Below are 17663 nucleotides of genomic sequence, written 5' to 3' on the forward strand. Positions count from 1 at the left end.
TATGTTCTATGTTCTATGTTCTATGTATCTTCAGGTTTGGACTCTGCCTTGGTACTGGAAACTGTATTGTGGGGATTTTGTGATTTTTGTTGATGTATATGGGTTTTGTACTTAATTATGTTTGAGTGCGGGTCAGAGTGGGCGAGTCAGTATGTGGGGTAACTGGGAGCTGGAGGGTCAATGGCTGGCCTGGGGGAAAAGTGAGCTGGGCAGTGTCTGTTAGTACGCAAGGTGGTTGGGGGCTAGGCAGCTGAAAGCATGCCCATAGGAAAGCTGGTCGGGGAGGGGCCTGGCTGGGGGTCGGAGGGTCGATGACCAGCCTGGAGGAAAGCGGGCGGGGAGGAGCCTGTCAGTATATGTGGCCGGCAGGGCCAGGCAGCTCTTGGCGTCCTCGCAGGAAAACCAATATAGGGCAGGCCGGTAAGTACGCGGGGAGGCTGAGGCCAGGCAGCTGACAGCAGCCCCTAGGGATGCTGACTGGGGGAGGACTGGTCAGTACGCACAGAGACTGGGAGTCACACAGCCAATGGCTGGTCTGTAAGAGCACTGGCCAGGGGAAAGAGTAAGTCAGTACACAGGGTGGCCAGGTGCTGGAAGGCCGACAGCCTGACTGTAGAAAGCAGACCGGGGGTGGTTTGGTTAGTACGCAGGGTGTCTGGGAGCCAGTGACCAACGCCCGTCCCAAAGAAAAGTGGACTGGGGAGGGTCAATCAGTACACAGGGCAGCCGGAAACTAGAAGGCCAACAACCAGCTTGTCGGATAGTGACCCGGGTTAATCCGGTCAGTACGCAGGGCGACTGGGAGCTGGGTGATCGACGACCTGTCCTGAGGAAAACGGGCCTGGGGAGGGTCAGTCAGTATGCAGAATGGCCAGAGACTGGAAGGCTAATGACTATCCTGCAGGAAGGCCAGCCAAGAACGGTCTGATCAGTCTGTGGTGTGTGGATTGGTGTCAGGTGTCTCTTTTTATAGATGTATTGGGTCTGTTTTTTGTGCTGTTTCTTACTTTATTGCACTGTCTTGTCTGTGTTTGTTAGTGTTACCTTTAACTGAAAGTGGGATTTGAGGTGTGACCTCATTTCGCTGAAAACTGGTAGAACAGGTTTGGGGTTTGGCTTTTCTGCCCCTTCCCCTGTATGTAGTAATTTTTCTTGTGAACTGCTGTTTTCCATTTATTGTCAACTGTATATTGTACTGTTTAATAAAATTTTTAAAAACCAGGAGGTAGAATCTCCACAGTTCAGGCGACTGACTCCGAGCTGACTGGCTAGAGCCAGTGTACAGCAGGCAAATATTCTCTCGACTGGAGACATTGCCTTACCTCAGATTACAACAGGATCTGGACCAAATGCGCCAATGGGCTAAGAAGTAGCAGATGGAGTTAAATTCAGATAAATGCGACGTGCTGCATTTTGGGAAAGCAAATCTTAGCACTTTAATGGTAAGATCTTAGGGAGTGTTGCTGAACAAAGAGACCTTGAAGTGCAGGTTCATAGCTCCTTGAAAGTGGAGTCGCAGGTAGATAGGATAGTGAAGGCGGCATTTGGTATGCTTTCCTTTATTGGTCAGAGTATTGAGTACAGGTGTTGGGAGGTCACGTTGTGGCTGTACAGGACATTGGTTAGGCCACTGTTGGAATAATGCGTGCAATTCTAGTCTCCTTCCTATCGGAAAGATGTTGTGAAACTTGAAAAGGTTCAGAAAAGATTTACACGGATGTTGCCAGAGTTGGAGGATCTGCACTATAGGGAGAGGCTGAACAGACTGGGGCTGTTTTCCCTGGAGCGTCGGAGGCTGAGGGGTCACCTGAGAGGTTTACAAAATTATGAGGGGCATGGATAGGATAAATAATCAAAGTCTTTTCCCTGGGGTCGTGGAGTCCAGAACTAGAAGGCATAGGTTTAGGTGAGGGGAAAGATATAAAAGAGACCTAAGGGGCAACTTTTTCACACAGAGGGTGGTACATGTATGGAATGAGCTGCCAGAGGATGTGGTGGAGGCTAGTACAATTGCAACATTTAAGAGGCATTTGAATGGGTATATGAATAGGAAAGGTTTGGAGGGATATGGGCCAGGCGCTGGCAGATGGGACTAGATTGGGTTGGGATATCTGGTCGGCATGGACGGGTTGGACCGAAGGGTCTGTTTCCATGCTGTACATCTCTATAACTCTATGACTCTGGACTGTGTTCAGCTGTACCTGACCACCATCACCACCATTACTACTACTACTGCTGCTGCCTGAGCCGACTTTAAAAAAAAGATATAAGCAGGGGATTTAGAAGTCAACAACTGAGGAGATTACTCCAAGCTGGCTGGCCGCAGACTGTTCTGTGCATTAGTAAGTAAAGGGTGACTTTGTGATGGAATACTGGCCTCTGTGCAGTTATTTCAGTGGTGACAGAAGACGAAAAAAATATCACCAAGAAGTTAGAATCTCCTCAATTCAGGCAACTGACTTCGAGCTGGCTGGCCACAGCCAGTGTACTGTGTACAAGTAAATAAAAGGTGACTTGATGACAGAAAACCAGCCTCTGTGCTGTTATTTCAGTGGCAACGAGAGAAGACAGCGTGTGTCTGAAGAACACAGTTATCTAACAGTTATCTTGGAGTTGGGATAGGCTTTTCTGGTATCATGCCTTTATTTGGGAAGCTTAACTCATTTGATACTGCTGCGAAGACTGGGCTCAATATTTGAAAAGAACGCAATATATTTTCCCACACAAATGACATTGGGGCAGATGAAAAGTGATGAGTCATCCTTCTGACTGCTGTGGACCTGTTATCATCCTTTGTTATAAAGGGCTTTCCAGAGGTGCCAGGCACGAAAACTTTCCAGGAGTTTATGAAGTTGTTTAAGGAATGTTACAACCCCAAACTTCTAATTCTGAGACGGTACCAGTTTTATTTAAACTTAAATGGGGAAGCCCTTAATCAGAAACAAATAATAACCTTAACAATTGTGGCTTCTTATAACCTATTTGAAGTTTACCCATTATTTATCTCTCGCTAGAAGTGCAATTTGTACACTTGTTTATGTTCTGCCATAAAATAAGGAGAGTTTGTAATAGCTGTACCATAATATGGTTTCTGTTTAGCTAAGAAGGTTGATTGGTACATATACCTAGAATTTCCAATAACTTATGTAAGTTAGTTAATTATGTTTGCATTAAAATAATAGTTAATGTCTGAGTTAAAATAACAGGAATTGGGAGGTGCTCCTGTAATTCTCACTGCTCCAATCCAGTAAAAGAATTTGTGCACAAATACAGCATTCCTCTGATATTGGTGCAGACTAATTTATATTTCCAGCAATATGGATTCCAATGATTTTCATATCTTTAAATAATTGTACTGTTTGAGAGTGGTAAACGTGAACTGTGCAAATACTGAAAAGTGGTATTTAATCATTGCTGATAGAGTGCCACCCAATGGAAGTTTTAGTGCAATACAAAATATATATTGCCAAATTAATATGTCCTTCGCTTTTAATTATCAGAGTGATTTATTGTCATCTGGAAAATTTATTCTGTGAGGAATGTTTCATCTATGGGATTGTCCCTAAACTGCATTTTAGGGACTGTAACAGTCAAAAATAAATGGGTCAGATGAATTTAGCATGGAGCTCAGGACTGGCAAAGGCAAGTTCGTGGTGAGGAGAGAGAGGGGTTTGGAGTTGTAACAGAGTGATTTAAGAGAATACAGAGGCTGGGCCAGATGAATGAAGGAGAGAAATGCAAAGAAACTGGCATCTTGGGTGTGTTGAGGTTGGTGAGGTCAGTCAAAATCAGAAAATGAGAGGCCTAAATGATAGTTTCAGGACTGTTGACATGGAGTCAATCGCTGGGTGTTGTTTGGCAGAGTCCTTAGAGTTTTGCGTTCACACATAAAACTTCAATTATCCCTGATGAATATGATCTATAACATTCAGCCATAAAAGGTGAGTACAACACTAGCATGAACATTAGATAGTGAAAGTAAACACAAAACACTTTCTCACACAAAAAGTCCGTAATTAACCTGCAACCCTGTAACTATAAGTGCAAGTCTATCATGAAGTTTGCTTTTACATTTAGATCTCTAAATTACTGTCAATAAATAATCATGATACACGCATGAATAAGTGAAACCATTGTAATGTGAAATATTTGTAAATTAGCAAATTTTGAGAAGACTTGTAGCTCAGGTTGAGGTTTTGGATATAGGCTTGCTCACTGAACTGGAAGGTTAATTTCCAGATGTTTCGTCACCCTACTAGCTAACATCTTCAGTGGGCCTCAGGCAAAGCACTGCTGATAAATCCTGCTTCCTGTTCTTTTTCTCAGGGGGTGGTAGATATGGTCTAACTTGATATGTTTGTTGATAGAGCTCCGGTTAGAATGTCAAACCAAGACACGTATGAGAATTCCTAGAAGCATGGCATTCCAACCAGAACTCTATCAACAAACACATCGAGTTAGACCCTATCTACCAGCCCTTGAGAAAAAGAACAGGAAGTGACTTCACCACAGGAAATGACATCTCCAACCCAAAGAAACGCAAACATATAAATAGAAAGCAGGCCTGAAGCCCACTGAATATGTTACCTAGTAGAGTGATGAAACATCTGGAAATGAAACTTCCAGTTCAGCGAGCAAACCTACATCCAGATATTTGTAAATAAAAATGAAATTTATTTCTGATAAACACTCAATTTGCCTTTTGTGCTTCTCAACTTGATGTTAATGACAGTGAAGTTGGGCCAGAAAGTTGTGACCATGTAAAGAGCCTCCTTGTTTATGCAAGAGGCACTTTTAAACAAAAGTAGAAATTGCTGGGAAAACTCAGCAGCTGTGGAAAACATGTGCTTTTAAAGCTGTTTACACCTGCTTCATTGTCAGCGAATAGCAGGTTTCTCCACTGAAAAGATTTCCTTGCCACATGATGCATGAATTTTGAATTTTCATTCAACTTTTGTAACAAGCAGCAAAAAGCAAGCGAGCAGAAGTGGCATTACTTTCTGATTTACAATTTGCCTGATATCAGCATGAAAGGAATTGTGGTATAAACCAAGCACACTATTTGATCAGAACAGGACAAGCTACACTTAATAACAAACACAAACTACATTGATATAAAAGAGCACACTCCCCATATGGCTTGTTTAATATACTGTACTATATTGGATTTTTTAAATACATTTCTTCTAACCGCATAGGTAGTTCTTTGATGATGCAGTGGTTGTGTTCTTGTGTGACCCCTCACAACATAAGTTTCACAATAAAAGCAGCATTTAAAGCGTTTGTAATGCAATCCCTTTATAGCCAACACATCTTTTAAAAGTTTGGGCTTTCAAAATAGCATCCCCATGCATTAATCGCGTTCTTGCCAGCTTGCATTAACGAAATGCATGTTCTAGCAGGAGAACCTGTACTGAGATGCTTTCTTTTTGCTGTGGACATTTTAGGCAAGATGGGTACAAATGTGTAATGAAAATAAATTTCTGACATTGAATTACAAACATCTAGTATTCACATGAACCAGAACATTGTTTGGGGAGACATATAATTTAGAGCAACTGTTTTTTCTTTTAGTGATATCAAAGGTATGCAGTAGATTAAACAATAAAATGGTAATTATTTCCTAATAATTTGGTACCTATATAATCATGTTCAGAATTTTTTTGATTTCTCTTGGTCCAACTTATGCATATCTCTCATCATGTTGCTCATCCTGATAAAAAATATTCAGAAGAAATTATTACAGACAGACTTACTGATTACAGTTAAGAGTGCTCAACTAATTAGGTACTTTGTCATTTTATTAAAGCTAAACAAAACAAATTTATTGATTCAATGCAACAGAAAGTTTAGCAGAGTTGTGGAAGTTGTTTATTTAGACAAAATTTCATGTTAAGAGAGGGAAAAGCCCCAAATACAAGGTATGTTTCATTATTAACATTTTAGAACTAGGAAGTAACTCCAGATCAGTAATCAGGATTGGTAAAACTAGACAGTGAAGGATAGGAAAGGACCACAAAGTTTGGATAAGTTCAGGTTTACGAGCATGAAGGTTAACCTTCTAATGGGCTAAAGCAGGCTCAGACATGTATGGTGTTTATGAAGCAGAATGCTGGGTTTTTTTATGGTTGGCATGTATACGGCAACAAATTCAAGTAAACTTTAAAGCAAATGTTTGCAACTTCCCATCCCATGCAATCATTTAACAGTTGTTCGTTTTATTTTTTATTCATGTAGTGACTGCTAAGATCATGATCATTTGTATTGACTGTTAATTCTATGGAAATTTTAAAAGGAGCTTTGATGCTTAGAATGTAGGAGAGTGCAAACAGTCCGTTCATGTTGAGACACCTTCAAGGAAGTGAGTGGAATTGATAACAAAGATATACAGTTTGTGACTTGGGACAAGGATGTTGACTTTGGGCTAAACAACGTTTAACCAGAAGAAACTGCAGACTATCCAGGACAGGATAGTGAACAAGAAGTCTAACAACACCTGACTCAGTGCCTTCAGATTAATCCGATATACACTTCGATCAAAAAATTTCTACCTGTAAAGCAGGCAAGTTATATGCCATTATAAATTTGCATTGCTCTAGTTTTAACTTTTCCACATACCAACGGACCAATATTTACATATTGGTCACAGTTTTGTAGCCTCAGGACCAATAAAAGCAAGTTGATATTTTGAATGGCAGTAAATGACACACCCACCACTTAATTGGCCTTTCCCACTCATTAACCCATATGATAACAAGAAGGCCTCATTGTTTGGTGCCCAATACTTGGTCACCTAATTCTATGTGTAGTTGTTTGGTTTCTGCATGTAACAAGAAAAATACACAGGAAGGCAAGATTATGAAACAACATTGCCATAAATTTATAAGCAATGAGAGGAACTAAAAGTGAGCAGTGCATTGGAAATAATGCATCTAGAGATCTGTTTGGTTTAAATCTAGTATTGATGTTTTTGACTGTTATTGTAATGTTTCCCAAGCTGCATATAGAATCACAGAATTGTTACAGTGCAGAAGGAGCCCATTTGGTTCATCATGCCTGCATGCTTCAATTGCTCCCTATTGCCAATCTTCTTCCTATTCCCCATAGTCCTTAGCACCATTTCTAACCAGATATTTACCCAATACTCTTTTGAATGCCTCAGTTGAACTTGCCTCCACCACTTTTCTGGGTAGTGTATTCCATACCCTAACTGCTCATTGTGTGAAAAAATTTCTTTCTCACGTCACCTTTGCTTCATGAGCTCATCATTGTAAACCTCTGCCCTCTCAACCCTTTTTTTTCTACGAGCAGGAACAGCTTCTCCCTATCTATTCTCTCCAGCTGATCATGACTTTGAAACCCTCTATCAATTCTTCTCTCTGAGGACAACTGCCCCAAACTTTTCAATCTGTCCTCATAGCTGAAGTTTATCATTTGTGGGTCCTTTCTTGCAATTTTTTTTTGTTATGTGGCACTACTAACGGTACACATTAATCTAGCTGAGGTCTAACAAGTGTCTTGTACACGTTCAACATCACTTCCTTGTTCTATGCCCCTATTCAGTGAACCAAATGTAAAGATGCCTATTTGTACTTCATGCACATTCCCAGTCATGCTGCAAGTCAGAATATATTCGAATAGACTGCCATAATCTCTTTTGAACCATTTCATCTTAACTTGCATAAGAATATTCAAAATACTGCTCAGTTATTTAAGTAAAACGGCATAAATGCCTTTCACAAATCTCACGCATGATAAAATCATTTATGGTATAGTTGAACATACACAGCCCATTGAGTCCAAGCAGGGACCCCCTTAAACAATTCAATGAGCCTCATCTCTGCACTCGATCTGTGCAGTTCACAATTATTTCCTTCATGTAAGTAATCAAATAAAATCCAACTGTTCATTGTCTGATACATTTCATTGCTTATGAAATTTACATTTCTACAATAGTCAATTAAATATAATATTCTTAAAAAGATTTTTTATCTCCCAAAAGCTATTTTAAATCTGGTTTGAGTACTGAGGTGCCTGAAATAACTGTATACCTAAATCACTGGGAATGCCATTAATCTAGGGCTGCATTAGTGTCACAATAAAATTCAATACTACCTTCTCAGACCAGATGGGTTTGGAGTAAATGAGGCCATGCTAATGTTGTCCAGATCCCAAAATGACAATTTCTGAATCGATCAACTAAATTTCCAAGAAATAAGTTAATCTAATTATGTAGACATTTACTTGTGCTGACTTGCAAAATATGAATTATTTTTGCTTGCATTATGTTGGTTGATTTATGTTGTCAAGGGTAATTTTATTAAGCTTCTTAATTTGCAATTCATTTTGGTGTTGATTTTTAATTGCCTTTTGTGCAGTGTATTTTTTTATTCAGCTAAACGTGTGCAACATATTCGCAGCATAGATATTAATGTTAATCTAAGCTCAATTATAGTTTATTAAAAATCAAAATAAAATAATGTGAATAGAAAGTTTACGCTATTGACTGCATTGTACCAATGTGTCAAAAAAAATTAAAATTGTAATGCGCAGGATGCCCATCAATACTTATTAAGAACAATGTCAAATTAACATTTTCATGTAGATTATCCATAAAAGAAGACTACTTCAATCTTAAGTGTCTTCCCTCTACTGACTTTGATGGTGTCCGTGTTTGTTTTGTTGGTGGATTGTGTAACTATGAGGTGCCATTAATACGCTTTAAATTGAAACTCTGTTTACTTCCACATATGTTATGCCTAATAAGCTATTATGCTGGATGTGTAATTTAGAAAAATTATGAAGGGATAATGGATACAAATCATCTATATTCAGGTATGATATTTATGTAGTGTGGGAATCAAAAAGAGATATTTGTTATGATGTATTTTTGTGCTTAGAAGATCATTGTGTTCATGGGCTGCATGCAATTTTAACGTATTACCTGAGATTATTCAGTGAGAAAAGGGTTAGAGAAATGCTTTTTATCCAGACCAAAAGCAGTCACTCTGAAATTGTTGTCCTTGCTGACACAGTTTCCAATAGCTTGGGCATTGAACAGAGGACTGATATTTAAATCTACTTGATTGTAAATAGGTGATGCAGAATATTCCTCCAATATTAGTTACCGAGTTATACAGTCATACAACACGGAAACAGACCCTTTGGGCTAACTCGTCCACACTGATAAAATTTCCCAAACTAAACTTGTCCCTAGGCATTTGTTTGTTTCTAATTCTTTAAAGTTGCTGAGTTGGACTGTCAAAGTTGAGATGCTGAGGGTGTCTGTCTTTCCCAGGCAGACTACAGCTTTCACCAAGTTGAAAAGCGTCCTATTCACTCTCCAGCTCATATAGCCTACTTGCTGTCCTCTGGGAACCAAACAGGCAATTAAAGGAAGATCACTCCTAGGTAATTGCTCTTAATGCAGTGTGAATCCATGGGCTCAGGACATCAGTTTTACCCTGTGTTGAGGGCAAAGTAGAAAATAACACCAAGCAGACATTAAAATTTCTTTACCAGAGAATCAGAGATACCTCTATATCTCTCTGCAGATTTTGCATCTCAGAAATGCTACATTGTGCATAAATACTTATCATTGTTTTTACCGAAGAATTTGAAATAATATTGTCAGCAACATGACCATCAGGAGAGGAAAAATGAATATGCAGACAGTGTAGGGATCCCAATTAGCTGTTCCCCTCAATAATAAGTATACCACTTTGGATACTTTTTTGGGGGGGTGGGGAGAAATGACCTACTGGGGAAAGCCATAGCAGCTAGGTCTTTGGCCCTGAACCTGGCTCTGTTGCTCAGAAAGAGGGTGGGGAGGGGCTGGTGAGAGAATAGGATAGTGAGAGAATAGGATAGTGATAGAATCAATGGTTAGAGGATAAGACAGGAGATTTGTAGTCACAAGCAAGACTTCCAGGTGCCAGGGTCGGGGATGTTTTGGCTCAAGTCTACACGATTCTTAAGGGGGCAGAAGAGCAGCCAGAGGTTGTGGTTTATATGGTACCGATGACATGGCTAGGAAAAAAGATGCCTACCTTAAAAGTGAATATAGGGAGTTAGGTTGGAAGCTAAAAGACATGATGAGCAGAATAGTAATCACAGGATTGTTACCAGATTGCTAGTAGTGAGGCTAGGAACACATAGCGAGTGTAGCTGAACACATGGCAACTGAGCTGATGCAGGAGGGAGGACTTCAAATATGTGGATCATTGGGGATCTTCTGGGGAAGTTGGGACCTGTATAAGGACGATGAGCTGTACCTGAACTGGGTAGGAGGTTTGCTAGAACTCTTCGGGAGGGATTAAACTAGTTTGGCAGGGTGTTGGGAATCAGTGCTACAGATCAAAGGATGGGGTAGCTGGTGAACAGGCAGATACAGTGTGCAGAGTGTCTGTGAGGAAGGATAGACAGTTGATAAGGCAAAGTTGCAGTCAGTGTGATGGGTTGAAGTATGTCTATTTTAACACAAGAAGTGTCAAGAACAAGGGTAATGAACTTAGAGCATGGATCAGTACTTGGAACTACGATGTTGTGGCCGTTATGGAGACTTGGATATCACAAAGGCAAGAATGGTTGTTGGATGTTCAAGGGTATAGATGTATCAAAAGGAATAGGGAGGGAGTAAAAGAGTTTGGGGAGTGACAATGCTAATCAGGGATAGTATCATAACTGCAGAAAGGGAGGTCATCAATGAGGTTTTGTCTACAGAGTCAGTATGGGTGGACATCAGAAACCAATAAGGAGCAGTCACTTTATTGGGAGTTTTCTGTAGACCCCCCAGTAGCAACAGAGACGTGGTGGAGCAGATTTTGAGTTGGGTTGTTGAAATCACCCATGACAACTTCCCTAATATTGATTGGAACCTCCTCAATGCAAATAGTTTGGATGGAGCAGATTTTGACAGCTGTGTCCAGGATATATTCTTGATTCAATATGTAGATAGTTCAACTAGAGGGGAGCCGTATTGTTGCTTGTCAACAAACCAGGTTAGCTGTCAGATCTCTTGGTGGGAGAGCATTTCGGTGATAGTGATCATAACTCCCTGACCTTTACTATACTTATGGAGAGGGATAGGAGAAGAGGTATGGGATAGTATTTAATTGGAGGAAGGGGATTTGCAATGCTATTAGGCAGGAACTGTGGAGCATAAAATGGGAACATATATTCTCAGCGAAATGCACAACAGAAATGTGGAGGTTGTTTAGGGAGCACTTGCTGATAGAGCTAGATAGGTTTGTAGAGTGAAGGAATCTTGGATGACAAAAGATGTGGAACACCGAGTCAAGAGGAAGAAGGAAGCTAGTTGAGGAACCAAGGACCGGGCTCTTGAGGGTTTACAAGGTAGCCAGGAAGGAACAGAAGAATGGACTTGGGAGAGCTAGAAGGGGGCACAAAAAAGCCTTGGCATGTAGGATTAAGGAAAACCCCAATGTGTTCTATATTTCTGTCAGGAACAAGAAGACAGCCAGAGTGAGGGTAGGGCCAAATAGGGATAGTGCAGGGAAGTTGTGCCTGGAGTTGGAGGAGATGGGGAGGTCCTTAATGAATACTTTGCTTCAGTATTCACTGCTGAGAGGCACCTTGTCATTTATGTGGGCAGTGTGAAACAGGCTGATTATTCTCAAACAGGTTAATGTTAAGAAGGAGGATGAGGTGGGAATTTTCAAAAACATGAAGATAGATATGTCTCCTGGGCCAGATGGGATATACCCCAGGTTACTTCGGGAAGCAGGTTAGGTGAATTGGCCATGCAAAATTGTCCATAGTATTCAGGGATGCATAGGTTTGGTGCGTTAGTCAGGGGTAAATGTAGAATAATAGGGTAGGGGAATGGATCAGGGTGGGTTGCTGTAAGGAGGGTCAGTATTGGCCTGTTGCGTCAAGTGACTGTTTCCACGCTGTAGGGATTCTATGAATTCTGTGATGAAAGGGAAGAGATTGGTGCGCCTTTGGCGATGATCTTTGCATCCACACTGTCCACTGGAGTAGTACCAGATGATTGGAGGGTGGCAAATGTTCAAGAAAGGGAATAGGGATAACTCTGGGAATTACAGACTAGTCAGTCTTGTGTTGGTTGTCGGCAAATTATTGGAGAGGATTCAGAGAAACAGAATTTAAGATTATTTGGAAAGGCATAGTTTGATTAGAGATAGTCAGCATGGCTTTGTGAGGGGCAGGTCATGCCTCACAAGCCTTATTGAATTCTTTGAGGATGTGACAAAACACATTGTTGAAGGTAGAGCAGTGGATGTGGTGTACAGAGGAACCTTAATTATCTGGCATTTGATTATCTAAACAAAATATTCCCCGCCCATGTCATTTGGATAATCGAGATTCCTCTATATATGGATTTTAGCAAGGCATTTGGTAAAGTTTCCAATGGTAGTCTCATTCGGAAAGTAAGTATGCATGGGATACAGGGAAATTTGGCTATCTGGATACAGAATTGGATGGCCCATAGAAGACCGAGTTGGTAGTAGATGGAAAATATTCAGCTTGGGCCTCAGTGACCAGTGATGTTTCACAGGGATCTGTTCTGGGATTCTGCTCTTCGTGATTTTTATAAATGACTTGGATGAGGAAGGGTACATTAATAAGTTTGATGATGACGTGAAGGTTAGTGGAGTTGTGGATAGCGTGGAGGGCTGTTTAAGGTTGCAACGGAACATTGACGGGATGCAAAGCTTGGCTGAGAAGTGGCAGATGGAGTTCAACCTGTGAAGTGATTTTGAATGCAGATTACAGGGTTAAAGGCAGGAGTCTTGACAATATGGAGGAGGAGAGGGATCTTGGCATCCATGTCCACAGATCTATCAAAATTGCCACCCACATTAATAGGGTTATTAAGAAGATGTGTGTGTTTGCCTTTCATTAGGGGGATTGAGTTTAAGAGCTGCTAGGTTATGCTGCAGCTCTCTCGAGCCCTAGTTAGTCCTCTCTTGGAATATTGAGTTCAGTTCTGGTCACCTCATTATAGGAAGGATGTGGAAGCTTGAGAGGGTGCAGAGGAGATCTACCAGGATGTTGCCTGGACAGAAGGGCATGCCTTATGAAGAAAGTTTGAGGGAGCTAGGACTTTTCTCATTAGAAGAAGGATGAGAGGTAACTCGTTAGAGGTGTAGAAGATGATGAGAGGCATAGAGTGGATAGCCAGAGACTTTTCCACAGGTTGGAAATGTCTATCATAAAGGATCGTAATTTTAAGGTGATTGGAAGATTTAGGGGAGATGTCAAAGGTAGGTTTTTTACGCAGCGTGGTAGGTGTGTGGAATGCACTGCCAGCAGTGGTAGTAGAGTCAGATACATAAGGACGTTTAAGTGACTCTTGGATAGGCACATGGAATATCAGTAAAATGAAGGGTATGTAGGTTAGTCTGATCTTGGAGTAGGATAAAAGGTTGGGCTAAAGAGCCTGTACAGTGCTGTACTGTTCTGTTCTATGTTCTATTTCACTTTACTGCTGTTCTGGTCCTCAGTTCTATTTTATACTTTGCATAGTCAGACTTTAACAAAAATATTTTCTTCTTGCTTTCACCAGTTTCAGTGGATCTGAGTGTTGACCAAAATTTTCTGTTTATAACTCATCTAAGAAAATGTAATTCCAAAATGAATGAGACATTGCTAAAAGGGAGCCTCATTTTAGGAAATGAATTTTCCAACTGAGAGAAACGTTATTCATTTTCTTAATAGTGACTCGTTTAAAAAGAAAAAATGGTCCATTGTATTACTATGATTTTACTGAATCATTTATGTCTTGTTAAAAGGATATTGTTTGTTCACATGGGTATCACTGGCTGGACCAACAGTTATTGTCCCTCACTAATTGCCTGTAGAACAATTAAGAGTCAACCAAATTGATGTGGATCTAGAGTCACATGTAGGCCAGAGTAGATAAGGATGGCAGATTGCCTTCCCTAAATAGCATTAGTGAACCAGATGGATTTTTACAACAATTGACCGTTGTTACATAGTTGCCATTGGCTAGTTTCTTATTCCAAATTTTTATGTAATTCCTATTTCACCATCTGCCATGGTGGATTCAAATCTATGTCCCCTGAACATTCTTCTGTGGTTCATGACTTACTAGTCCAGTGATATTATTACTATATCACTGTGTCCCCCAAATGAAGGCAATATTTTGCTTTCTAACTTGTTTCCTGTCCTTAAAAAAAACCTTCAGAATAATAATTTAAAAATTGTAGATGAATTTGCTTATGAAAAAAAGGTCTTCACAGTAGTTAAGTGCAGTACAAGTTTGACGACTTCTTTTAATTTTTGTAAAATAAAATTGAATATGAGAAAGGAAAGAATATAATTGCCTATATGTGATGCTTTTTGTGACTTCTCCTGAAATGTTTCACAGAAGATTTGTTACATTTTAAATCTAGTCACTATTTACTGTTCTTTGATCCCAAATGTTAAAGTTTTATTCAACAACATTTATCCATTTCTATATCTCTACTTTTGGAAAGAAAATGTTTTCATTTGGTTACATTGCAGAATCTGGAAAAAGTTTCATGAACAGCATAAAGTGGAACTTTGAATATTGTTGACTAACATGGTACTTCTTTCTCTTGCAGGGAATGATTCTGCAGAACAACACCAAAGACCAGCGTTCATGGATTATTTTGACAAACAGGAAAAAAGTACTAAATCCCTGGGAAACTGTAATCAGAGTCTGCAAGAATCTTTCCACAAATTAAAAAATCCTTTCCCTGATAATTGGAAGGTACCGCAAGATGGAGACTTTAACTTTGTAAGTAGAGAGTTAAAGTGGAATAATTGGAGGTATAATCTTCTGAACAGACAATGTGTAGTGCTAATGATTAATATTCATCATAAAAAGTTTTTTTGATGTGATGCAAGTCTGAAAGAGCAAATACCACTGTGAGGTCTATATCACTTATGCAAGAGTGATGGGCTACAAACGTTGAAAAGAATGAATTGAAATGGAAATTGCTGGCAATTCTCAGCAGGCCTGGCAGCATCTAAGCAGTATGTGACAAGCGTGTCCAGGAAATGACCATCTCCCTCTGCCATTCAATCGTATTACCATCATTTACTCCCCTGTTATTAGCATATTGGGGTTGCCAGTGATCTGCACCAACTATTTAATCACTATCTATGAGAGCAAGTTAGAGATTGGCATTGAGCATCTTTCCTTCTGACACCATCAAAACTTGTCCACCATTTACAAGACATAATTGCAAGTGATATCTACCAGACAATGCGGAAAATTGCTCAACTTTGACCTTAAACAGGACAAATCTAACCCAGCCAATTACTGCCATGAAAGTCTGCTCTTGATGATCACTAAAGTGATGTAAGAGGTCATCAACAGTGCTAAAAACACTTCTGCTTAGCAATAAACTTAGCAGTGTGAAAGGTAAGGCAAAAGTATTCATAACAATCTGAAGCTACAAGTACTGATTGGACAGTGTATCCAGACCTGCAGCAGAGGTCCCCAGCATCCTAGATGCCTATCTTCAACATTCAGTTCATTCTATTTGATATTAAAAATGGTTAGGGGCATTGAATACTGCAAAGGCTATAGGTCCATCAATAGCACTGAAGATTTGTGCTCCAGAACTTCTTGGACCCCTAGCCAAGCTGTTCTGCGATAGCTACAACACTAGCAGCTACCTGACAATGTTGAAAACTCCTGCAGGTATGCCCTGTGCTCAAAAAGCAGGACAGGTCCTACACGGCCAAGTACCAGCCTATCGGTCCACTCTCAGTAAAGTGATGGAACATATCTTCTGTGCTATCAACTAACAATAACCTGTGACCTGCTCATTGAGGCTCAGTTTAGGTTCTGCCAGGGCCACCCAACTCCTGGTTTCATTACAGCCTTGTACCAAACATGCTCAAAAGAGTTAAATTTCAGAAGGATGGTGAGAGTGAACATGCTTAACATCAAGGTCTTATTTAACCGAGTTTGAAATTAAGGAGCCTTAGCAAAACTGGAGTCATTGGGATTTCAGGGGAAAACTCTTCACTGTTTAAAGTCGTGCAAAGAAAGATATTTATGGTTGTTGGAGATCAGTCATCTCAGCTCCAGGTCATCAATGCAGGAGTTATTCAGAGTACTTTTGTAGACTCAACTATCTTTCACAACTTAAGCAGTGACATTTCCTAAATCATATGGTCAGAAGTGGGAAAGTTCACAATAACTGAACAATGTTCAGATCCATCAGTGACTCCTAAGATACCAAAACGGTCTGTGTCTACATGCAGCAAAACTTGGACAATATCCAGGCTTGGGCTGATATATGGCAAGTAACATCCATACCACACAAGTGTCAGGCAATGACCATCTTCAACTAAAAAGAATCTGATTGCTGTCGCCTTGACATTCAATGGCATTGCCATCACTGAATTCCCCACTATTGACATCCTGGGCATTACCATTCAGAAACTGAACAGGACTAGCCACAAGTATTGTGGGCTACAGGAGCAGGATAGATGCTAGGAATCCCATAGGATGTAACTCACCTTCTGACTTCTTGAAGCCTATTCATCATCTACAATTCAGGAGTGTGATGGAATACTTGCCTGGATGATTGCAACTCCAACTGTACTGAAGAAGCTCAACACCATTCAGAACAAAGAAGCCCATTTGATAGGCACCCTAGTCACTATTTCCAATATTCACTCACTTCACCACCAATGCACAGTAACTGCAGTGAGCACCTTCTCCCAAGATGCACTGCAGATGGTAACTCGCCTAGGTTTCTCCAACAGCACCTTTTGAAACCTATGACCTCTACCACCCTGAAGGTCAAGTGCAGATAGCTAGCAAGTTTCCCTCAAAGTCGCACACCATCCTCGATTTTGGACCTACATCTGGTCAAAATCATGAAGCACCCTTCTTAACAACACTGTGGGTGTCCTCACACCACAAGAGTTACAATAGTTGAAGTCAGTTCACCACCACCTTCTTCAGGGCAATTTAGCTGGACAGTAAATGTTGGCCTGTCCAGTGTCAGCCATGAACAAATATATAAAGAAATGAAAGCATAATGTCCATCCTGCCTAATAGTTAATTGTTAGCCAAATGTCCACGCCAGCACCTAGACTTTAATCAATGCCAGGCCTTGACTGCAGAACACTCTGAGCTCATCTCTAGGTCAGATGGCCATGCTGAGGCCATACCATGTCAAAAGACCATCATGCCAAGCTGTAAAGGGACTGTCATGCCAGGCCGATGAGAGACCATTGCACCAAGCCGCTGAGAGGTTGCCACACTGGATCAAGCGGCTGACGAGCCATGCTGGGAGACTGCTATACTGAGCTAGGAGACAGCCACAATGGGCCAAGAGGCCATCATGCTATGCCAAAAGATTGCCATGCCAGGTAGAGAGATTGCCACGCCGGATCTGCACTGAGGCTGAGATTATGAGTCGGCACAAGGGAAAAAGCACAAAGGAGAAAATATACTGCCATCTCATTCCTTAGTTTAAATATCGGGATTTGACATGCTTGTCGGACAATTTCCTCAAAGATATTTGTAATGTACTAATGTGTTCCTGAGAATTCAGTCATAGCACAGGCACTCTGCACTCATATGCTTTTTCCTATAATGAGTTAAGCTATGTGAAAGAATACTTGCATTATATACTGTACACCTTTCATGGCCACATCATTTT

General features: G+C 40.6%; 1 protein-coding gene across 2 annotated transcripts in view; it reads left to right on the top strand.

Annotated features, from left to right (window-relative positions):
* The window catches only part of stk3 (serine/threonine kinase 3 (STE20 homolog, yeast)), a 448082-nt gene that overhangs the window by 368191 nt on the left and 62228 nt on the right, over positions 1–17663 (top strand). For both annotated transcript variants that reach the window (XM_060823879.1, XM_060823880.1), the window contains one exon: positions 14595–14770. In XM_060823879.1, the coding sequence (XP_060679862.1) occupies positions 14595–14770 (176 nt within the window). The remainder of the gene's footprint in view (positions 1–14594; positions 14771–17663) is intronic.

The sequence above is a fragment of the Hemiscyllium ocellatum genome, chromosome 4, assembly GCF_020745735.1.
Source record: "Hemiscyllium ocellatum isolate sHemOce1 chromosome 4, sHemOce1.pat.X.cur, whole genome shotgun sequence".
NCBI lineage: Eukaryota > Metazoa > Chordata > Chondrichthyes > Orectolobiformes > Hemiscylliidae > Hemiscyllium > Hemiscyllium ocellatum.